At 40.5% G+C, this 24,963-nt stretch overlaps 1 protein-coding gene across 1 annotated transcript in view; it reads left to right on the forward strand.

Moving 5' to 3' along the window:
* The window catches only part of SWAP70 (switching B cell complex subunit SWAP70), a 55,962-nt gene that overhangs the window by 21,617 nt on the left and 9,382 nt on the right, over positions 1-24,963 (forward strand). The window contains exons 4-8 of the mRNA XM_077818400.1: positions 8,843-9,067; positions 13,610-13,756; positions 14,213-14,321; positions 15,209-15,390; positions 22,083-22,190. Coding sequence (XP_077674526.1) covers positions 8,843-9,067; positions 13,610-13,756; positions 14,213-14,321; positions 15,209-15,390; positions 22,083-22,190 — 771 coding nt within the window. The remainder of the gene's footprint in view (positions 1-8,842; positions 9,068-13,609; positions 13,757-14,212; positions 14,322-15,208; positions 15,391-22,082; positions 22,191-24,963) is intronic.

A 24,963-nucleotide genomic window follows, 5' to 3' on the forward strand; every position in this document is an offset into this window, starting at 1 on the left:
CAGGGCACTCTGAAAATTGTCTAGCCATGTTGTATGGCATACTGTCTCCTCTACTACCTCATTCCTGCTAGGCACCCAACAGCATTCTCTCCAGCTCTCACAGATGTCTTCCTTGCTTTTATTAGCACCTAGTCGGATGGGGGAGGGATAACTGAAATAGAAGGGTGGAGGAGAGAATTGTAATCATAAGCAAAACATTTCCAGCTGCATCTCCAATTTTGAATATTGCTTTCACTGCCCTTCTTATCTGTTAGACTTGGTGGTATGTCTCACCGTTCTTTAACTGAAACGTGTTTTATCTTTAAAAAAGATTTCCAAACGTTTCCCCCTTCCTCTGTTTCAGCACACGTGGCTGTTACCTTGGAAATTCTTTATCATCTAAATCTATGGTGTGTGGTTAGTAAACCGCCGTATTCTTGGGCCATCCTTAATAATGAAATGTGCCGAGCTGTGTAATGCGAATCAGTATATAGTGGTGTATTGTGTTCAATAAACACTTGAAAATTTTAAAAATAAAGCAAATAGACTTTTTATTTTTATTTAAATGTTCCGAGACCCTGTTTAGGGCCAAATTGTGGAAGTAATTACACTGTTTTAAGCTAAAAAATTTTCTAAATCTGCTTTGCTTCAGAGCAAAAGTGTGGTGGTGATGCCTGCAGTATGGTGAGTAGCATTATGAAGCACTATGCTCTGCTCTGTCTAATATCAATACCAGTTGCAATGAAAAAGTGTTCTATGGCAACTCTTCTGTGACGAGCTATTTCGGTAAACTGCAAAACAGAAATGGCTTCATCTTTGTATGTCCTTGCCTCATTTTTCTTGTAAAAATGATATAGTTTCATGACTGAACTAGGAGTGTGAATGGAGTTGCATATTAGTGATTCTGAAAAACTGCTTGGAGAAAGCATTTTTGACTACGAAAGTTACACTAGCTCTTAATGTAATGGCTTCTGTCTTTCCAGACGTGCCAGGGGTTGAACCAGGGATCTCCAGAGCTAAAATCTTGAGCTTCTACAGCTTGAGCTAAAGAGACAAGGCTCTTTAGTGGGGGCTGTAACAGACTCTCATGCCCTGTGTGTTGGGAACAGAGGGGAACATGTATCACATGCTCACTCATAGGTTACATTAATTCTTCCATTTAGAAACCACAGTTTTCTTGCTTCTTGAAAAGAACAAGGATAAGTTTCAGAGTAGCTGATTTCTCATCTGGTTCACCATATAAGTATAGGTACTATCTTGAGGTGCATCTTCACAACTTATATCAAATTATTAATTAAATTTAGTTTAATTTTGAAGAGAGTAGATAATGGTTTGCATTGGATGATAAGCACAGTCTTTGTACTCTGTTTACCCAAATAGCTGTATGAGCTAAAGTAACATAAATATTTGTGTGGGGATTTTTGTGTAGGGTAGGAAGGAAGAATATTTGCCCAGAAGGGGACTTGGATTGCTTAAGAGATGGTAGTGGAATATAGAGCTTTTCATCTGTCGGCTGACTGTTCAAACTCTGCCCAGGTGTGTAGCAGACTGGCAGTTATTGTTTCAGGGTTCTTGGGCATCTGTGAAACGAGTCCAGTGATCAGATTCCACAAAAACCACCACTACAAGTGAAACCCTTGTTATCAGTCTCAGCAGAGAGGCCAAGGGGCTAATGGAAATGAAGTGAGAGCTACCCACCTAAACCCTGGTGATCTCTCTGGAGCAGGGTTGAATCACTTTGAGCACTGGGGAAATGATGAGGTGATAGCACCATTGTCATGGGTCATAGTTGCTCTTGGGTACCTTACCAGTTGGCCTAGGCATCGCACCTACTTTATATAAAATGATAGCATTGCAAGTCCTCCACATATCTACTGGTGACCCACTGCAACCACTGTTTTGATGGAGTGGACTTTGCAAGAATAGCCTTGAATGTCTGAGATGTAAGAGGAGCCATCTGGTGGGCATTATGACTATCTTGATGTTTTTGTTGTTTTTTTCATCCTTTACACACACGGCTTCATCCAGTTGTGTTTGGCAAAAGGTCATGTAAAACTGATATCAGTACTTTCACATGGAATGTGATAAAATCCGAAAGGTTGAAACCAATACAGGAAAAACTGCTAATAAAAGAAAACAGCATCAGAAAGGGAATAGGGAACTATTCCACTGAAAGAAGATGCTAAAGGCACTTTGTGTCTAGTATTAAAACAAAAAACTCTTTAATACCCATACGTTCTTAATAGTGACTCTTGGTGAAATCCTGGCCCTGCCGAAGTCAATGGGAGTTATTCCACTGAGTTCCGTGGGCCATGATTTCACCTTCTCAGTAGAGCACTGATCATTGTTTAAAACAAAACAAACAATCCTTTAAAAGAAAAACTTACAACTTTATCACAGAGAATAGTTGCACTCAAAGTAGCAGCAAACATTGCGTCATACTTACTTCTCAACTCTTTCAACTTATTAACCACAGGTATAGACTGTTTAAGCCAGATGATTTAATTAGTCAGTTATTTTGATGTCAGGTTTCAGAATAACAGCCGTGTTAGTCTGTATTCACAAAAAGAAAAGGAGGACTTGTGGCACCTTAGAGACTAACCAATTTATTTGAGCGTAAGCTTTCGTGAGCTACAGCATCCAATGAAGTGAGCTGTAGCTGACGAAAGCTTATGCTCAAATAAAATGGTTAGTCTCTAAGGTGCCACAAGTACTCCTTTTCTTATTTTGATGTGTTAACGTGTGGAGTGGAGAGGTTCCGGGGAAGGGAAGTAAAGTACTCTGTTCTGAGAAGTATCAAAAGTTCCTCATTTGAGCATGCAAATGAATAGCGTGTCTAATGTTTACGTCCATATTTGACCAGATGGAACTACTGTATTACGTTGATCACTCATTGTTTTATGCTAATTTCCCCCATCTCCACAGCTGTAATGTAGCTACTGTAGAGAATATTTGTATATACCTGCCAGAGTAAGAAGAGTAATTCCTGTAAAATTCTAATGTTTAAAAGTTAAACCAATACATAAGCCACTTTTCTTGTAAGAAACTATCTAAATATGGTATTGCTATTCATACACTTGAATGGGCTTTTAGAGAGTGATGAGTGTAACTCATGGAGATTAGTGTACTTGTGAGCTTGTCTCCTTGAGATTAAATATTCATCTATTTTAATCACACACAGAGTAATACTTGGTTTATATAGAACTAATGAAAGTAAATCCCTTTGTTTAGTGTCTATTTTAATAAAACATCATTAACAGTTTTGATGTATTCCCCTCTTAGCCTGTTAGTTTGATTTAAATTCATGATTGCATGCTGTGGGTAACAGTGAAAAGCTGTTCAAGTATCATTTCTAGTCCCTCTCTGTGTAAGCCCAATCTTGTAAAATGATTAGCAAAAGGGATTTGAGGGTGCTTCACACCTTTCTTTAAATAAATAAAAAGCCCAAAGTTAAATGCCAGTAAGAATTCTTAATTCTTTTACTATCTTGTACTTTGGTAGGCTGAGATGACACATGACAAACGAAATGAAGTGGATGGTATGACTTACATTAAGTGCAGAATATTGCAAAAGGGTAGCATTCTGCTCTGGTTATTTAAACTTCCCATCCTGCTAAGAGAAATACAGTGAGCTCTGTTCAGAGGAATTGAACTGATGGGCATAATGCATTTTAAACCTGAAATGAGAAACTTACTCTTACCTTTTATTAAAGAAAGGATAGCCTGTCTTTAAAAGCCAATGTTTATTTCAGGTCATTAAGGTGAGGCCTTCTGGAAATTCGTTTCTAAACTGGGGTCACCTGACACTGCAGTTCATGTACACTGAAGTAGCATTCTTTGGTGGTGGTGGTGAAACTTGCCTGCAAGTGGGAAGTAAGCTGCTTCCTGAATCTTACTGAATGCTGAGGATTTATGGTATCTGTTCTTGGAAAGCCCTGGCTGAACATAAGTTATTTCTTAGTATAAGGGTTTGAAAAGTAGAAATAACAAACTTAGTTTTTGTGAATTATTTATATAAATTAAAATATTTTAATTATTGATGAACATGAAATTTAAGTGATTATAAATTATAGCTTCATGAAGCTAAGAGTTGAGATGGTTATTACCATCAGATTGCTTTAACCTGAATGACCTTAAAGTGAGTAATTCAGAGCCATGCACTGAACTTCTAAAATGCAAAGTTTAGGGGTCCATTCCTGGAAAAGCCTACTGTTGGCAGTACTGCTAACTACTGTGAGTAGTCCTAATGAAATCACTGCACTGAAATCATCAGGACTATTCACAGGAGTAAGCACTATGGCTTGTAGTAAATGCTGGCAGAACTAAGGCCTTCAACTTAGCATTCAGAAGTACAATCATTGTACTGAGATCAATAGGAGTACTCTCAGTAATAATCATGATATCCAATTTGAAACGGAATCTACTTAAACATTGTCTTCCCTAAAGTTGGTTGGCTGTTAGTGCTATTTATGTATGAATACATCCCAGCTAAATTCAATGTCCAGTTACGTGTAGGGAAACAGAGGTGAAAAATACTTTACCTTTTTTGCCCCCCTAAAGCCGTCTGCCCTGTAAGGCTAAATACATCTTTGCTTACAATAATCTTTAAGAGGACAATAAGTCCTTACAAAAAGCAAACCTCACAGGAATGTAGAATTATCATAGAATCATAGAATATCAGGGTTGGAAGGGACCTCAGGAGGTCATCTAGTCCAACCCCCTGCTCAAAGCAGGACCAATCTCCAACTAAATCATCCCAGCCAGGGCTTTGTCAAGCCTGACCTTAAAAACTTCAAAGGAAGGAGATTCCACCACCTCCCTAGGTAATGCATTCCAGTGCTTCACCACCCTCCTAGTGAAAAAGTTTTTCCTAATATCCAACCTAAACCTCCTCCACTGCAACTTGAGACCATTACTCCTCGTTCTGTCATCTGCTACTACTGAGAACAGTCTAGGTCCCTCCTCTTTGGAACCCCCTTTCACGTAGTTGAAAGCAGCTATCAAATCCCTCCCCCATTCTTCTCTTCCGCAGACTAAACAATCCCAGTTCCCTCAGCCTCTCCTCATAAGTCATGTGTTCCAGTCCCCATATCATTTTTGTTGCCCTCCGCTGGATGTTTTCCAGTTTTTTCACATCCTTCTTGTGGTGTGGGGCCCAAAACTGGACACAGTACTCCAGATGAGGCCTCACCAATGTCAAATAGAGGGGAACAATCATGTCCCTCGATTTGTTGGCAATGCCCCTCCTTATATATCCCAAAATGCCATTGGCCTTCTTGGCAACAAGGGCACACTGTTGACTCGTATCCAGCTTCTCGTCCACTGTAACCCCTAGGTCCTTTTCTGCAGAACTGCTGCCTAGCCATTTGGTCCCTAGTTTGTAGCAGTGCATGGGATTCTTCCATCCTAAGTGCAGGACTCTGCACTTGTCCTTGTTGAACCTCATCATATTTGTTTTGGCCAAATCCTCCAATTTGTCTAGGTCCCTCTGTATCCTATCCCTACCCTCCAGCATATCTACTTCTCCTCCCAGTTTACTGTCATCTGCAAACTTGCTGAGGGTGCAATCCACACCATCCTCCAGATCATTAATGAAGATATTGAACAAAACCGGCCCCAGGACCAACCCCATGGGCACTCCACTTGATACCGGCTGCCAACTAGACATGGAGCATTGATCACTACACGTTGAGCCCGACAATCTATCCAGCTTTCTATCCACCTTATAGTCCATTCATCCAGCCCATGCTTCTTTAACTTGCTGGCAAGAATACTGTGGGAGACTGTGTCAAAAGCTTTGCTGAAGTCAAGGAATAACATGTCCACTGCTTTCCCCTTATCCACAGAACCAGTTATCTCGTCATAGAAGGCAGTTAGATTAGTCAGGCATGACTTGCCCTTGGTGAATCCATGCTGACTGTTCCTGATCACTTTTCTCTCCTCTAAGTGCTTCAGAATTGATTCCTTGAGGACCTGCTCCATGATTTTTCCAGGGACTGAGGTGAGGCTGACTGGCCTGTAGTTCCCCAGATCCTCCTCCTTCCCTTTTTTAAAGATGGGCACTACATTAGCCTTTTTCCAGTCGTCCTGGACCTCCCCCAATCACCATGAGTTTTCAAAGATAATGGCCAATGGCTCTGCAATCACATCCGCCAGCTCCTTTAGCGCTCTCGGATGCAGCGCACCCGGCCCCATGGACTTGTGCTCGTCCAACTTTTCTAAATAGTCCCGAACTACTTCTTTCTCCACAGAGGGGCTGGTCACCTCCTCCCCATGCTGTGCTGCCCAGTGCAGTAGTCTGGGAGCTGACCTTGTTTGTGAAGACAGAGGCAAAAAAAGCATTGAGTACATTAGCTTTTTCCACATCGTCTGTCACTAGGTTGTCTCCCTCATTCAGTAAGGGGCCCACACTTCCCTTGACTTTCTTCTTGTTGTTAACATACCTGAAGAAACCCTTCTTGTTACTCTTAAAATCTCTTGCTAGCAGCAACTCCAAGTGTGATTTGTCCTTCCTGATTTCACTCCTGCATGCCTGAGCAATTAGCAATTAGCTCAGAAGCATATGAATTGGGTACTTTTTCTTATGTTTGTTTTTCTTTTTGAGACAATAAGGTGATTATAGTTTACTTCCTCATTTTTCTTTTAGCATTAATTATTATTTAGTATTACTGAAAGGGAAACTATTTAATAACTAATCTCAGTGTTCCAGAAATAGCAGTAAAAATCCCGCTTCTCTGAGGTTCAGCTCAGGTTCAGTAATTAACTGCTTTGTCAGACTTGTTATATTCTGTCACAGATTTGCACGTGTTTTGTATTTATTTGCCACAGATTTGGGTGAAAGGAGGGTGCTTGCTCACATCAAGAAGAAGCCAGAAAAGCCGTATTGGCCAGAGTATTAACATACATACTGTGGCTAACATCAGATGCTTGAGGCCTGGTAATCCTTGTAGGATGAACGTATTGAAAAACACTTCCTCATCCCCCTTCTCCCAAACCTGTGATGAGAGATGGTGATGGGCCCTGAAGAGCCTACCAATTCAATCCCTTATATACACCAATCAAAAAGTGGTCCAGTTACTCTTGCTGAAAGGTTAGGCTGGCCTATGGTGAAGCCTCATTTGACCCAAACTGACTTTTCTGTAATCCATGGAAGAAATGACCTTATGTCCTGCTTTCTCAGAAGCACTAGGGTAAGGGAGGTTGCACAGCATCAATGACATGGAGGGGGGAGATTTTCACAAGTGTCCAAATGACTTAGAAGCCTATGTCCCATTGACTTTCATTTGAGGCACTGAGGACCCTGTCGCTTTTGAACATGAGATGTTCTAAGTCACGTTTTGAAAATTGTACCTACAATTGGTCTACTTTACACAATTGTTCCAACCCTCCAGCAGGACTGTCTACCAGGGAGAGTAGGCCTAAAAAATAGGTAATCCTGCGTGTACTGAAAGGGGGATCTGAAAGGCACCTTGAAAGACTCAGTCCGATGGTGTCCACCCCTAAGCCATTGTTGTAGCTTGTGACCATCACGTGCCCTTTCAGCAACATCAGCTCTGCACACAAAGAAATTCAGTAATTAAGAGGAACCACTTCTAAGAGCCCTTGGCATGGGAGAGCTGGCACAACATCTGACTTAGGATGGAGGCCAGAGGCAGGATTCATATGCTCGCTTTTATAGTCACCGGAAAGATGGGTCAGCTATTTTAGGAGGCTGATTTGCCCCTTGTCTCCATAGGAACTTCTTGGTGGGGCTGGCAGGCCATGGTGTATCACTGTGGCTTTGCTCCCTTTACCCAGGTTTACTTTGGCTGTCAGGGAAATGCCTTGCTTTTTCTGGCTTCATTGCCCCAGTCAACTAGGGGGGCAGGAAGGCTATGGCACATAGTGGCCTTGCCATGAAGCTGGTGGAAAAACACAGTAAACCATTGTTCCCTTTATGCCTTTCTCTGCTGTCTTGGGCAAACCTGGCCTGTCTTCAGGACTAGACCAAACCATCCTTGAAGTCTAATTATATCACATCAAAGTGTTGTGTATCTTCAGACATAGGAAACTGACACCAACAGTGATTTTTATTGTATAGATATGATTGTGGAAGTAGGAACTCACAAACTGGCATTGGTTAAAGATTTGTAGGGTTTTTTAATTACTGGATGGATTCAGTTTTAACTAAGTACAATTAGTGGTATAAGATAGTTAGCAAGGTTTAAGTCTTGACTAACCTCAGTAGAAGTGTTGTTATAGTTGTCTGATACATGATATGGAAAGTATTGGGAAAAGGAGAATTTGTTTTAGGAATGAATACTTTTTCATCTTCACCTTCATTTTTTTTATGCCCGTCCTGATATCATAATATCAGATTTGAGGGGGAGGTGTCAGGGCTCAGACATGTGACTAGCATGTGACTATTGCTAATGTCTTTCCTTATCTAAGCTATTTCCTTTAATTTTCCTGGTATATTTTATTGGTTTACTTTTATAAAATTGTAATGCTTTTGAAGCTTTCCTCTTTCTCACATTTAATTCTGCATAATCTTGATGCTATTAAAGAATAACTTCCATGTGTATCATTCGTGGGCAGAAATCCCAAAACTGAGTGTCTGAAGTTAGAAGTCTAAATCCATATTTAGGCTTCTAAATATGAGTAGTCAGATTTTCTGGGGGTGATGAGCACACACAAACCCTGTTGAAGCAAATAAGAACTGTGGGAGCGTGGAATCTTTGAAAATGAAGCCATTTATCTTTAGGTGCCTAAATGTGGATTTAAGAATCTAACTTTAGGCATACAAATTTTGGCCTAGAGCTCTTAAGCATTTGAGTAAATTCCTTGTTAAAAATGATATAATTTTTGCTTCTATTTCTGTACAGATTGAATACTTACTTAAAAAACTCACTGAAGCAATGGGTGCAGGCTCGCATCAAGAACAGTTTGAACATAATAAGAACAGCCTCGGTGCCAATCAAGGTCTTTCTGCATGGGAACTGATTGAGCTTATTGGAAGTGGACAGTTTAGCAAAGGGATGGACCGACAGACGGTATCAATGGCAGTTAATGAGGTCTTTAATGAGCTCATATTAGATGTACTGAAACAGGTAAGAATTGCATGGAGTGAATGTTTGAAAATAGTAGGATGTATGAGTTATTGGATAATGAGATCATTTGCCCATGAATTCTGCTGCCATGAATAACAGTTTCTTTAGCTGATGGCAGCGAACAAGCTCGAGGGGGGTCTACTTAGCACTCTGAGAGTTGGTTTCTGTTAGGAGTTTGTGAATGTGGTTTAGTTTTAAAAGAATATATTTTGTAAAATGGAAGCTGTGTTATGTAAAAAGATCTCTTTAACCCCTTCTAGTACTGCAAAGGAGATACTTGTCCTTGGTGAGTTATACTTAGGACCTGAAGGAAAAGTGGCCCTTGTGTTTCTGACTTAAAATATGACCTCTCTTTATACCAGTAATTCATTAGCTAATAGAATAGCTGCAAAATTGTATTTATTAATTCCTAAATTTGTGGTAAGTCTTTAATATGTTAAAATATTAATATATTAAATATAAGTATTAATATATTGAAATTTGCAGTTAATTTACAGAAAAAAAGCTCTGATAGGTATATATCAGTATAACTGTGCCCACACAAGGACAATGCACCGATTTAACTGTATCTGTTCCTAAATTGATGCAGTTAAAACAGCCTATAAATTGTGTAGAAAATGCTATTTAACTCTGCATAATAGAATATGGAGCATTAGTGATTTACTAAGCTGAAGTAAAAGCTAAAAAGTAATGGCTCTATCTTAAAATTCATAGAATATTTCTGTCAACCTTCTGATCGTTTGGAGTTCCTGTAGAGGGATTGATTACCATTTGGTCAGGGGACTCCTCAGTTGTTCTAGATGTTTCAGAAAGTCCCAGAATGGCTTTAAAGGACTGTATATTTTTAATAGGAAAAATAAATCCTTCAAACCCCAGTGAAGTGTTTTTATTCAGGCAAACTGCATTTACCTAGGGTTCTAATTCACACTCATACGTACTTTATGGGGAACTGTTAGTGGTCTTTGATAGTTTCTCCTTACGAAGAAAGCAAGCAAAGGCCTTTTTTGGCAGCCCTTCCAAATCCATTCAGAAGAAGTTATCAGAAAATCTTGGCACAGGAAGTTCTTTCAAAATAGCCAAAGAACAATGCAAAGCATCTGTTTTTGTTAACTCCTTATTGTTCGTTGGTGGGATGAACTGTTGAGGACAAAACTTTAAGTCATTCTGTTAATACCATTGAACATAATAATTGGCGTCAGCTCAGTCCATCCACTTGAGATTTGAAAGGAAATCTCTGATTTCTTTAGATGTTTCAAATGCTTTCTATCTGATGCTGTGCTGCCTCTCATTGCTGCAGTGTCTTGACTGTCTCCTCTCTTGGTGACTGTGACTTTGTTCGGGGTTGTCTCCCTGCTTCTAAAAAGACTTTTAAAAAAAGTTTTGTTATAACCTAATCTCCTCCCCTTCTGGACAGTCACCAGTCTTTTGGAAAATGGAGTTCACACTTCAATTCAGACGTATTGTAGTATTGATGGAATTAAATTTTTTGTTGTTGCAAATTTGACCATATTGATTTTTTTTTTTTGTGTGTGTGTGCAAATATTAACTTTTTATTTTTACAGTTGTGGGAAAGTAAGGGTGGCATAGGGCTGGGGTTAGGGTTGGGGCACTGAGGACAGCAGAACTGCAGAGTGCTCCAAGCAGCCCAAGACACCTGGGTGGAAGGCTGTGGTCCTGGCCCACTGGAGCACAGACCCCCCCCAGCCAGGGCAGAGAGGAAGATGAATCCCCAACTGAAGGGGAGGCGCTCCTGCTGCGGAACAATTACTGCCCACACACTCCTGGCTGGTGAGTGCGTGAGTGGGGCCACTACAGCCGAGATGCAGAGGGCTCCCTGCCTGGCTCTGGGGCAGGTGATACCTGATCTCTACTGTCACAAGGTGCAGGGGAGGCTGCAGTCCTGGCAGGGCAGAGCAGAGACCCTCAGCCAGGATTCTGAGGGAAAGGAGGAAGAGCCCCTTGCTATGGGGGAAGCCACCCCACTGCTGAATGGCTCCTGCTTGACAGGATGGCAACAGGACAAAAAAAACAAACAAACCCCAAAGCACATAAGAGTTGGGAAAATGAGATTACAGAAATTAGCAGGGGAAATGGGGGAAGCTGTAGTACCCAAAATAACTTTTTAAATTAGTTTTTTTTTTTTTAAAATTGACTAGCCAATAAATTCAAATGTCTGATAGAACATTCAATCATTTACATCTTTCAACATGCATCCTCTTTCCTGTGGAGCTGTAACCACACTGGATAAAACACAGTAGGTGGGTGCTTCTGTTAAAATTATTGTTAATGTAGTAGTTAATATATCTAATTATGTTTTCATCATTAGATTTCAGTGTTAACAGCTAATTGAGATGAATGGGGGCACACCACTTTGCTTGGAGCCAAATTCTCCTCCCTTGTGCAGGAGTAAATAGGGTTTATATGGAGGACTAATAGAAAATTGAGAGGGATGGAATTCTCCCCATAACCTGGGAAGAATTCACCATGTAGCTGTGTAACTATCTCATGGCTGTTGCCTCATGTTTATGATGTTCTTGGGCAATAGGGAGCTTGAACTGGTCTTTCCCATTTGCTAACAACAGTATTTGTACCTGGTGTGTTAATTGCATTATTAGAGCTTTGGGGAAGGCTACACTAAGTTATTCACTCACCCTATACTTGGGTACATTTGGAACTGATAAGAGAGGGAAGTGATGGCCCAGAATAAGGCTTGGGTGAAAGGCAGCTATGGTGAGTCCTTTCTGTGTGGAGGTGAAATGTAGATGCTTAGGATCCTGGGGCCAGTCTATTGGACTCCACCATCACAGATATGTAGCTAGAACAACTGTAGTTTTACATCTTTGACATTTTAATATTTCCTCTGTGTGAAATACAAGCTCTGTTTTGGATCGGGTACTTCTAGACCTCCTTCCCGCACAGAAAAGAAAAGGGAAGTGATCCCCATCTCATTCTGCTTCAAAGCAAAGAGAAATGTGGTATTTCTTTGATTCGATCAATTTTATTTATTTTCCACATAAACTGAACACAGTTTAAGCAAAGAACGACTGCCACATCCCCTGGTTCTTCCTCCTCCTCACCAAGAGACAAAGGATATAAATACATTTCCAAAGAAAGTTAACTAGCTATCTAAAAGGGAAAAAATATGTAAAAAATTCCAATATTATATCACAAATAGTACTTCCTTACTGCTGGCCTACATGATGTTAGGTCTGCAGTAAATTTAAATAATTAGGTCTAAGATCCCACTAATAGTTCCACTTCCAGTTCAGCTGAGGACAAATCGATCAGACTCATTGTTCTTTATGAAGTCCACCTGCTGTGTGTGGATTGTAAAAAGCGTGGATTGTAAAAGGAAGGAAAGAGGCGCTTGAAATCTTGATGATGATAATTAAGGTTAGGTATTAGGGCATGTCTGTATGGATATTAGTGCACAGCAAGCTACTGTGTAAATCTCACCTGCCCACTAACTGGCCAGGCGGAACTGCTACCAGGTGCTAAAAGTGTCATTATGGGCGTTGATCTATGTGGTGACAAACTACAGTAGATCAAAGTGCACTGCAACACTTTTTAGTGTGTGGGAGCAGTGTCCACCAGCCAGTTAGTGCATGGCAGGCTAGAGCAGGCTGGATTTACACCCAGCTTGCTGTGAGCGAACTGTTCATAGAAACAAGCCCTTGGAGACCCAATGTTTTTCTTTTTTTTTAAAGTGGATTGAGTAAAATGTAAGGAAAACTAAAATAGTATGGGTGAAATCCTGGCCCCAGCAAAATCAATGGGAAAACAACTATTGACTTCAGTGGGGTCAGGATTTTGCCCTATGCTCCCCAAATATAGTATACTAGCCAGAAGTATAGTTTTCATTCTCCCTTTCTCAGCCCCACTAATTGAAGTTTCTATCACACTCTCATTGGGATCAGTCCTTTAAAAAAGGCTTTGGTCTTTTTTTGGGTGCAGCTAGATGAGCAAGGCAGCAGAAGGTATTTTAGGAGACAGGAAGAACCACTTCCAGGAGGTGGAAGTTTTCTTATCCCCAGGGTTATGTGTACAGTAGGGGATGGAATATCTAGCTAGAATATCTATCTAGCTCCAGGCCCTACATATACCACTGGGGAGATCTTGTGATGTTAACATTTCACAATGTGATTAAATTAATAAAATCTCTGTCATTAGACATCATGTATGACGTGTCCAGCAGAGTTGTGTGCTAGCACTAGTAACAATAATAATTAATAATAATAAAAAAGGAAGAGTGGTGGTAAAATATTGTCAAAGAGAATCCGGAGAGATTGCAGTATTATTTCCGTTATTTTAAAGATGGTTTTACCATTTGCAAATCGGGGGAAAAAGGAATCACAAATTACTTTCATGAACTAAGCAACAGGTGATGGAATTGGGAGTTATGAGGAACGGAAATGTGTAAGAATCAACGTTTAGGGCCTGGTCTACTTCATCGGTCTTGGACCATAACCTTAGGGCACACAAGTAAAAGGCAGAGCAGTACAATCGAGGGGACACAATTCAATGGGTCATTCCTTTTTACAGGGTTATATGTTGAAAAAAGGTCACAGAAGGAAAAATTGGACAGAACGTTGGTTTGTGCTAAAACCAAATATTATTTCATATTACGCGAGTGAAGATTTAAAAGACAAAAAAGGAGACATCGTGTTGGATGAAAACTGTTTTGTAGAGGTAAAAATAAATTCAACTCCCTCTAAATATAGAAATTTTAAAATAATCTTTTGTGGTGGACTCCCAGTGTCTATTCAGTGATGGTGGGATATTTGTTCTGTTTTTTTCCTTTTTGCATCAGTAGATCACTCTGTTGGGCTGTCTCTCTTGGTTTTATTTTCATGAAGATCATTTAATGAAACTACTGGAATTTGTACAAATAAGTTAATGAGTGGAAAGCAGTAACAGTAAAAGCTTAACAATTTTATAATGTTTCAGTTTTCCATGAACAGCAGTTTTGCACCTCGATGTAAAATGGCATTTATATCCCAAACTATAAAATATTAAAATTTAAATATTTTACTGTTGTAGGCCTTCATAGCCTGTACATGTGACTGATTGGTGCATAGGTGGGATGCGATACTGCAGTGTGGTATTTAGGTTAACTGGAAACTAATACTTTGTTTTCCATTCCAGTCCTTGCCTGACAAAGATGGGAAGAAATGCCTTTTTCTTATCAAATGCTTAGATAAAAGCTTTGAGATTAGTGCCTCTGATAAAAAGAAGAAGCAGGAGTGGATTCAAGGTAAGGTCTCTTAAATCTTAGTGATGTGAGAGTTAAGGTCCTGCTTCCACAAAGCACTTAAGCATGTGCTTAAGAACAAGATTTTCACAAGTGACTAATGATTTGGGGGTGGTTCCCCTTTGAGTTCCCAAATTGAGACATCTCAAAGGGGCCTGATTTTCAGAACCAGCTAAGCACCAAAATGCTGAAAAATGGGCCTCTTCAAGGTGTCAAATTGAGGCACCCAAAATCACTAGTCCCGTTTGAAAATCTGTGCCGAAGTGCTTTCATAAATTTGATCCTACCAGCAGTTCACTTTCAGTAACTGATTTGCTGCATGTTGTGGGATGGCTAACATACAACGAAAGATGATTTTTATTTGTGCAGCCCAGATAAAATGCTGGCCCTAGAAGATGAAATGTGAGGGAACTATTTTTGACGTTCTATCAGTCAATGTACCCCTGAGAAACAGAGGGATTCTTATCTGGATTAGAAACACTGAGAAAATTGTCTAGGGATGTGGAGAGAAATTTGCAATTGGTTGTCGTTTCCTAAGGCTTTCTCTCTTACAATAATTTACATTCACACCATCTTAATCTTGCAAATGCACCACCAGAAATTGACACTGGGTATGGAATAATCGGTTAGGGTATTATTGGAACTACTGGACATTCCTCTCTTTGGGATACAGATGATATTGCAATGTGTAGAAAGCCAGCACGCTTACTTTTTTCATGTTATTAGTTAACTTAATAAGAGAGAGTGGGGATGACAAGAGAGAGTTGTGTGTGATAACAGAGTAGCTGTTTCTCACCCACCCGGGCTATCCAGAGAGTCTTAGCATTTCTCCTAACTGAAGTTCTCTTTTATTGTTGCTTTTCCTTTCAATCACATGGACTCCTTTACAGCCATTCAGACCACTGTAAGCCTGCTGAGGGTTGGCAGCCCTCCACCTCATAAAGAAGCGCGCCAGAAACGGAAAGAATTACGCCAGAAACGGCAAGCTGAGGAAGAGGAATTGGAGCGGCAGATGAAAGAACTCCAAATAGCCAATGAGAACAAGCAGGAGGAATTGGAGACAGTGAGAAAGGTGGGGGCATGTTGTTAGCCTTCAAGCTTTCACATTGCACTGATCAGACCAGAATTTTGCCTAGAGAAGTTTCAATTTGATTGAGATTGAGTTTCTTGAAATATTAGTCTGTTTTACACATATGTGTGCTTTTTGTGCAGGGTCAGGACACCCTGAGTCAGGTTGAGCTATGCTTAGCGCAGGACCCTGGGTGGGCAGAAGGGATGGGAAAGGAGGCAGGCATGCAGCTGTTTCAACCTGGAGTTACTGGCAAATGAGCTAGACCCCAGTTAAGTTAGTGCTGTCTGCAACAGCTCTCTAGAGGCCACTTTGCTGGAGGAACAGAAAGTGCTCTGGGTGTGCCCCCTACTCAGGGAGAGAGAGGCGTAGAGCAAGGGAAATCACCAGCTGTCCACATAGGGTAGCTTTACAGCACTTTGTGCTATGGATGCATCTCAGAGGGGCTGCACGATGGCCTGGGCATCTAGCCCCTTTAATTAATTAACTAAAGGAGCAGGGTGGAGTTTAACAGAGTTTTCATTAGGGTTTTCTTAGTTTTAATGGATTGCTAAAGTTGCATAGGTGTGGGGTAGCAGGGACTGAGAAAGAGGAAAAAATCCTGCCCCAGCACACTTCCAACAGTATGTGTAAAGTTCAGTTTCCAGAGACATATTGAAATATGCTGCAGAATCCTTGTGTGTGTTTGTAATCCGATTGAAGCAGTTTTGGGCAGATTCACAGCTGAGATAAAGGTATTGACCACATGTACTTTGCTCAAACGCATGTTTTCTCATAAAATTTGCATCGACTTTGCAGAGCAACATGTTCAGACAGCTCGAGTGTGAATATTGGGAGAAAGCTTTAGAAATCCATGTATCTGAAAAGCTCTAAAGATGTGTAAAACTTGGATTAAGGAAGGTTGGCAGAAGGTTCTATGAACAGCACTGAGGAGCATTATGTATTTGCTATTACTATTTGCTATTAACTTGCTGATCACTGCAGATAATAGAGTTGCCCACATCTGTGTGATTGCTCCCCATGAGGCTTGGTGAAAGTTAAAAGATCCATTCTACCTAATTTAAGATTCATGTATCAAAAGCTCTCGCTGTTTTCATTGTAGAAAATGTTTTGTAATTTAAATGTTCTTGGACAAAACTTACAAACCTAGTGAACTTTCCCTTAAATATCATGAGTTATTCTTGGATTTCAACCCCAGCACTTGCCATACCACATCTCAGCTGTTACCTAGAGTGCTTCCTGTCAGGAGCCAGCATCACTTCCTTACATCCCAAACCCTGTGCTGTAAAATGAGACAGCTGCCTTTTCCGTTTAAAAAAATTAAATAAGCCAGAGAAATATGTTCTACATTTCCTCAGAAAAGAAGGCATTTCTGTCCCAAAACTACACTGGCCATTTCAGGACTAGTGATAGGCCTACAATCTGATTATCTCATGATCCATCAGTGCTGAAAAAGGGTCTTATACCAATAGAAAGGGGAGATTCCCATCTTCTTAATGGGACACAGTACTTTCCTCTAGCCCTGGTCAATTCAGAGGCAACAGACCTTAAATTCATGATGATACATAAACTTCACTTTAGGCCATTTTCAGAAGTTTCAAAAACGTGTTAGCCATAACCTCTCTCCCTCTGAGAGCTGGCTTTCACAGGCAGAGATTAAAAAATAGTACTGATTAAAAAAATCAAAATATGTCTAAAATAGTTTTCTAGAAGATGTGTAGCATGGAGGGAATGTGGGGTGTGGTATAATAGTTTTATTGGCACTCCTTTGGGAAGACCTGTATATATCAAATGAACTCACTTGTGGATTCACAACTCATGAGTAGTTAAGCCATTCAAAACTCTCTTGGCTCTCCATCTTCTGTTCTGTGCTTTCCTCCCTCCTGCTATGTTGTTCTTCCATTTTCCACTTCATGCTCCTATTAACTCCTCCCCTCCCCCGGCTCATACTATCTCAAACTACATATACTTTTTATTTTTTTTTATTATTTGTTAGTAATTTGTGTACTGCCAGTATGTTCCATGCCATACAACGTGTGGAAGGAGACTTGGTCCTTGCCCCACTGTGGTTGCAAGCTATTAAAATTACATTCTTTAGCCATGTAACATGAAAAGCAGAACTGGTCTGCTCGTAACCTTGTCCTACATTTCAGTTGGTTTTGTGTTTCCAGTTAGAGCACGCTTGCCTCATTTCTCATGCACCTTCATAAATAGAAAATATCTGATTTATTACTTATTCTTAAGCTCTTAGAGCAAGATCAGATCCAATTATAAAATAAACTAGAGTGACTAGACGTAGAGTGCAGAGAGTCACCCAGACTTTGAATCCATTACATGTATGCAATCTGAGGCCCTGATCCTGCAAATACATAGATAAGTTTAACTTTAAACATGTGAGTAGTCCCATTAAGTATTGTGTTTTAAAGTTAAGCTTGTCTGTGTTAGTAGAATATCATTGTTGTCAATTCTTGTGACTTTATCATAAGTCTCATATTTGGAGTTTTTAAAGTCTCAGCTCCTGGAATCATGTGAATATTTTAGAATCTCAGCTTTCATTTAAAAAGTGAATTTTCATCTCTCATGGTTGTGGAGAGAAGCTTAAAAATGTGATCTGAGTGCATGCTATAGGCACAGAAACTAGAAGGCAAATGAAAAGAACCCAAATGTATTACTTTTAGAATCTTGTAATTCTTGTGAGCCTGATTCTTGATTTTTGAACACATTGGTTTGGTAATACTGGGATATGGAGTATTAGTTTCCTGGCCTTGCTCTGAATCTGGTAATAGAAGGTCTTGTTCTGATTTGATTCTTACCCCATAATTTTAAAGGTTTCAGAGTGGTAGCCATGTTAGTCTGTATCAGCAAAAAGAACAAGGAGTACTTGTGGCACCCTAGAGACTAACAAATATATTTGGGCATAAGCTTTCGTGGGCTAAAACCCCCTTCATCAGATGCTTGGAGTGGAAAATACAGTAGGAAGATATATATAAACACATAGAGAACATAAAAAGATGGGGGTTGCCATACCAACTCTAATGAGACAAATCAATTAAGGTGGGCTGTTAGCAGCAGGAGAAAAAAAACTTTTGTAGTGAGTTACTCATACCTTCTTGTCAGCTGTTTGAAATGGGCCATCCTGATTATCACAACAAAAGGTTTTTTTCTTCTGCTGATAATAGCCCACCTTAATTGATTTGTCTGGTTGGAGTTGCTATGGCAACCTCCATCTTTTCATGTTCTCTCTCTATATATATCTTCCTACTGTATTTTTCACTCCATGCATCTGATGAAATGGGTTTTAGCCCATGAAAGCTTATGCCCAAATAAATGTGTTAGTCTCTAAAGTGCCACAAGTACGCCTCGTTCTTTTTGCATAATTTTAAACATGGATAATGTGCCAAAATGCAATGCCTGCCTTAGCTCATATCTAGTACTCCCTACTGCTATCATTTGTGTAACTTACCAGGCAGCAAAAATCCTGGGCGTTGATTTCTGTTTGCTATAACTTGAGGAGCAGGTGCGCAAGAGGAAGAAACATGGGATTGTTCTCACAGAAGCTGTGTGTTTACTGAATTGTAACTGATTTCTGTGAATCTCGCAGCAGAGATGGCAGCTGGCAAGAGTGTTGAGGCAAGAAGCTCCTTTCAAATGGGTCTGGATGACTCCTTCATCTTAGAGGGTGAAAAGAGAACAAGTTAGGCTAAGACATGAACTCCTGCATTTCCACCAAATGAAAGTGTTGTGTATTTGGGGTAGAAGAATTAGCAGCTTTTGATTAGTTAGGAAATTCTTTTAATGGAAAAAGCTACGTAAACATTCCAGGAAACTGAATTGTGCTGGAAAACTTGGAGCTCAGTTTGCATCAGGCTGTGAGCCAGCATGAGTTCAAGGAGAGCTAAAGTGCACTCTGAGAATGGCCTGTGCGCCACTAAATCTTTAGAAGTGGGGGTGAGTTGTTGACATTTGTCTAAAATAACATTTTTTTTATGGAATTTTGAGATTCCCCTTAATCTAATTAAAGGATGAACTTTACCCCTATAATGAGGCCAAGCACAAGGCCTATGAACTTGCTAAGTCTGTGTTTTGTGGTCATAAGTGGGACTTATGTGATGCAGAAGGCCAGCATGTGGTCTGGGTCACATGGCGTAAGTTTCACACAGCACCCACCATACTTTGTTTACTTCAGTAACTTTTCTGATATCTAATGCCCTTCTATAACTTCCCCAGACCTGAATAACTGTACATATATTTCCTGTTTGAAGGCAGTGTCTGGTGCGGGGGTGTTCTTGGACACGAGGGACAGAAAGCTCAATGAAAAAGTATCTATCCTAAATCAATAGCAGCAAGAATAGGATCCGATCTTTCAAGTGACTTGGCGTGGTGGAGTTTGTCCATCTGGGGCCCCCAGATGTCTACAGGGATCCACATGGATGCAGGGTTTAGCTGGTGCAGACACTTGAAAAATTCTGATCTTAGATTCCAGTTTTTATAAATCTGATTTGTATTTGGCCCCTACATTCATATTGGTGCTCCTTTGAGTTCATTTATCTTAAAAAGGGGGGGGGGTGGAGTGAACATGTAAAGTGCCCTTAAATTAGCATATCAGATTTGGATGTTTTTAAGATGTTGCTCCCATTCCTCCAGAACACTTTCAAAGACTCTGTTGTAAAACACCTATATTTGGGAACTAAACCTAACACCAAACTTCTCTTGTACTATTTAATACCAAAGTTATTCTTTTTTTCCCTCTTATTGCTTCAGTGCTGGTCAGCCTGATAGTTTTTGTCAGTTACTTGTGTTTGTTGCTGGCTTGCAAAGAAATGAAAGCTATTTAAAATGCGTGTCTTGGCTGCTTTAACAGAGCAGGTGTTGAGTTAGTGAAGCTGCGGGGGAGAAAGAGGAAGTAGAGTAGCAGTTCAAATTTGGGATTTTCAAAAGACAGTAGAAGAGGTAGGTGTCCATCTCCCACTGAAAGGTGATGGGGCCCTAATCCCCTTCGGTACATTTGAGTATCCCAGCCTAAAATGTCAATAAAATATTCTTTCTTTGATAAGATGTTAGTATCTCAAGATACAGATGGGTTTCCAAAAGAGGGGTAATGTGTGTATTAGCTCATTTGAAGGAATTATTTTTGCTTTTAAAAGAAGTGGTGTGAAATTCCTGACTATTGCTTGTACAGCACTGTCCGAGCATTTTACAAATACTAATCCATGCACAAACCTTGTGACGAGATCAGAGATTATCATCCACATTTGTGGAACAGAGATGCAGAGAGGTGAAGAGACTTGCCAAAGGCTGTAGAGGGTGCTAGGGTCAGACTTGGCACTCGATTCTAGTGTCTTTTGTCTCTGTCCTTTGCTCTGACCATGTCTCACTATTATCTTTTCCTTTATAATTTCAAGTGATGGTTATTGGCTCCATTCTTATCAACCCTGTATGATATAACCTTGTGGGTAATCATGTGGATGTTAATAGGACACAGTCAAATTGCATAGATCATTTTCATTTTTTTGCTGTTATACTCCATTATGTTTAATTATCTCATAGAAAAAAATCATTTTCTTATCCTCTGAGACAACTTTGGCTTTGTCAGGTGCTGTGTGGAAATCCTCAGGCCCTTAGAGCTCCTCCCTCAAAGCATCCACTGCAGCCAAGTGTGCAGAGGGGTGAGTCCGAGGCTTCCCACCCTGCACAAAACCTGTGACCTCCTGTCCTCTTCCTCTATGCCTGGGTATTAGCAGCAGCCAGGAGGAACTGTCCTGCCAACCTCGTGACCTCATCATTCACTCAACTCTGAAATCTAGATTTTTGGATTTTCCCTCTCATTTGCTCTGTTGTCACTGACTTTTGGTCCCACAGGTCAAATTGCAGGGCAAATTCATTCAATTATGTAGAATTTTAGATCAGGGTGGTATTTTGGGGAATGCATATGGGCCCAAAGATAACTCTCTGCTTCTCAGTCAGTTGTTAATTATTGGAAAATTGATTATAAAACAGACACCCCTGTTAATATCTGTAAAATCACAAGAAGCGTGTTGTACTCCTCTTGTCCACTCACTCACTGCTGGCTATTGTTCAGTCCCCATACGTGCAGTCGCTATTGCAGGAATCTGCATAGGTTTGCCCAGAGCTAGGTAGGAAATGGGTTTCCCACCTGGTGAGAATTTTCAAGAATTCATTTTAGGACCAAAAAATCGTAAATTTTTATGAACCAAAAACTGGCAACATTTTTGGATTGGGTTAATAGAAATAATTCATTTCAGTTTTTATCTAAATTTTTTTAAACTATAAATTAAATTTAAAAACAGGAAGCCATTTTGAAGTGAAAAACAACTTTTTTGTTTTGAAACGAGGCATTTGGACAATTCTGAAAACTCACCTTTTCGTGCAAACAGTTTTTGTGCTGATGAACTGGCATTTACAAAAAAATTAATTTGAAAAAATTCCCGACTAACTGTAGTACCACCCACAGTTTTTTGAGTGAGATGCCCATTTGTATGAATGGGAGCTGAGAACGTTGTTTCCATCTAGTACGTGAGATTGGATGGGAGGAGGTTTCATGGATGGTACCAGGTAAACAGACTGACTGAAGGTCAGTGAACCACTTCTGGTCAGCCTTTGGTTAGCATGTAATCCATGCAGGTGTGAGATAACTGTCTCTTACACTCTTTTACATGGTGTTTTTCTTTGTACAGCAACTGGAAGAAGCAGCTGCTCGAGCTGCAGTAGAAGAGAAGAAACGTCTTCAGACTCAAATGGAACTGCAAGACCGATTCAGTCTGGAGCTAGCGAGAGAGAAAATGGTGAGTGTTGGGATAGTCAAAAACATTTTGAATTTCCTCAGTGAGCTGTGTTTCCACCATGACAATCATAGGCTTTTGCTGAATGGATTCCAAACATGTTTTAAATGGTGGCATACCAGAGTAGATATACTGTATCCTGATTTGCGCTGCATTCATTTTGAATAATCATCTACAGATTGATGATGTTTGTACAATTCTGGGACAACATGAATTGTAGTAGTTGAGTGAAAAGTGTGTTTCTTTGTGCTTTAAACAGTCAATTCTATTCTTAATTCTAAATAATTTTATTAAAATAGAATTTTAAGAGCTTTGTGTGTGCATAGATTATAAAGATAATAGTGCTTAGCACTTATATTGTAGTTTTAGCTGTAGCTCTCAAAAGTTTAGATGAGGAACCCATGGCTGACAGAGGTTCCTTGTTAAAGGTCACAAAAATGAGTCAGTGGCAAAGTTAATACAGAACCCAGCTTTCCTAATTCCATGCTGCTTTCCTTAAAATACATCTGCTATCCCTAAAGCCCTAATTATTACATAGCACATATCTACCTATTAAACTTAAGCAACATGTCTTACATCACAGCCTTGTAATGCTGGCTCGCAGTTAGTAAATCAGATCCCAGGATGAATTTTATCATAATTTTTCATCAGGGGCTTTGTCTTGAATAAAAGGTTATATTACTAAAGTTATCCACTGAAAATAAAGGACAAGTGTTGATTGTCACTCAGATGCTTCTTTGCATAAAGTCTTGGGGCATAAAGCTATTGTGCTAATCCAGTGATCGGATGGCCGTGCACGTGGGAGGGGGTGGGCTCCGTTCTGGAAAATGATCTTGTTTGCTGGAGCAACAGAGGCTTGAGATAGTTGTGGAAGCAGCATGCTTAATAGCTGCAGGAGAGGAAATGCCTTTATGGTAGACAAAAGCAAGCCCCCTTAGCTGGTTAAGGAATGACTGTAATGAGCATTGAAGCATGTCCTACCTGGTCTTCAACAATGAGGTTCAGGGTCATGGCTTGGTGCCAAGAGTAAGATATAGTAGCTAAGTTTCAAACAGTGATTGGAGGGAAACTTAGATGTTTGTCTCCTGCTTTACCTTCATTGCTCTCTTCCCTCAGCCTTTCACCTTGCTAAAGGGGTGAGACAGCCTTCTACAACTGGTACTTTCTTCTTCCCAGACTGTCCAATGACCATAGCTTCCAGCTCTGCATGACACATGGTGAGAATGGGGAGCCCAGCAGAGGAACAGCTGTGCAGCAGTTCTGTCAATTGTGCTTGGTTCCATGCTCTGGCCATGTGTTAAAAGGGGGATTGAGAGATCTGAAGGAGAGGGGGTGTGGAGCATTCCCATTAGTCTGGCATGGCTGGAGGAGTGGCAGGCGGTTGTCGTCTTTGTCTCTTTCCTTGATTTCCATAGTTCTTCTGCTTTCTCTGCATAGCCAACACCCTTTGCTGTGGCTTTCTCTATGCTCCTTTGATTTCTCTGCTTTTCCAGCCCCACATGCACTCCCATACCCACAACTGCCCCTGCACCACTCTTCACTGCCTACCACTCTGGACTTCACAGTGTGAAATTTACTAAGGGTTTGTCTACACACTGCTGTTGAACTAGTTTAAAATTGTATGTGGACTCTTTTGTCTGTATAATACTGGTTCCAGTCGTTTAGCTTGTGCCTATAACTTGCCTGACCTGAGCCAGGCTTAAACCACTCTAAGAGCATCCCCACAAAGTTGTAGCTATTTAACTAAGCCAATATGAAACCACACCGTTAGTTATGAAGCTACAACTCTGGGTGTAGACCAGGTGTCATAAATATAAAGGGAAGGGTAAACCCCTTTGAAATCCCTCCTGGCCAGGGGAAAGCTCCTCTCACCTGTAAAGGGTTAAGAAGCTAAAGGTAACCTCGCTGGCACCTGACCAAAATGACCAATGAGGAGACAAGATACTTTCAAAAGCTGGGAGGAGGGAGAGAAACAAAGGGTCTGTGTCTGTCTGTATGCTGGTCTTGGCCGGGGATAGACCAGGAATGGAGTCTTAGAACTTTTAGTAAGTAATCTAGCTAGGTATGTGTTAGATTATGATTTCTTTAAATGGCTGAGAAAAGAATTGTGCTGAATAGAATAACTATTTCTGTCTGTGTATCTTTTTTGTAACTTAAGGTTTTGCCTAGAGGGGTTCTCTATGTTTTTGAATCTAATTACCCTGTAAGATATCTACCATCCTGATTTTACAGGGGGGATTTCTTTATTTCTATTTACTTCTATTTGTTATTAAAAGTCTTCTTGTAAAAAACTGAATGCTTTTTCATTGTTCTCAGATCCAAGGGTTTGGGTCTGTGGTCACCTATGCAAATTGGTGAGGCTTTTTATCCAACATTTCCCAGGAAAGGGGGGGTGCAAGTGTTGGGAGGATTGTTCATTGTTCTTAAGATCCAAGGGTCTGGGTCTGTAGTCACCTAGGCAAATTGGTGAGGCTTTTTACCAAACCTTGTCCAGGAAGTGGGGTGCAGGGTTTTGGGAAGTATTTTGGGGGGAAAGACGCGTCCAAACAGCTCTTCCCCAGTAACCAGTATTAGTTTGGTGGTGGTAGCGGCCAGTCCAAGGACAACGGGTGGAATATTTTGTACCTTGGGGAAGTTTTGACCTAAGCTGGTAAAGATAAGCTTAGGAGGTTTTTCATGCAGGTCCCCACATCTGTACCCTAGAGTTCAGAGTTGTGGAGGAACCTTGACACCAGGCCTAAGTGTAACTACGACATCCTGCTGTGTGGACAGCACA

The sequence above is a fragment of the Eretmochelys imbricata genome, chromosome 6 (genome assembly GCF_965152235.1).
Source record: "Eretmochelys imbricata isolate rEreImb1 chromosome 6, rEreImb1.hap1, whole genome shotgun sequence".
In the NCBI taxonomy this organism is placed as follows: Eukaryota; Metazoa; Chordata; order Testudines; family Cheloniidae; genus Eretmochelys; species Eretmochelys imbricata.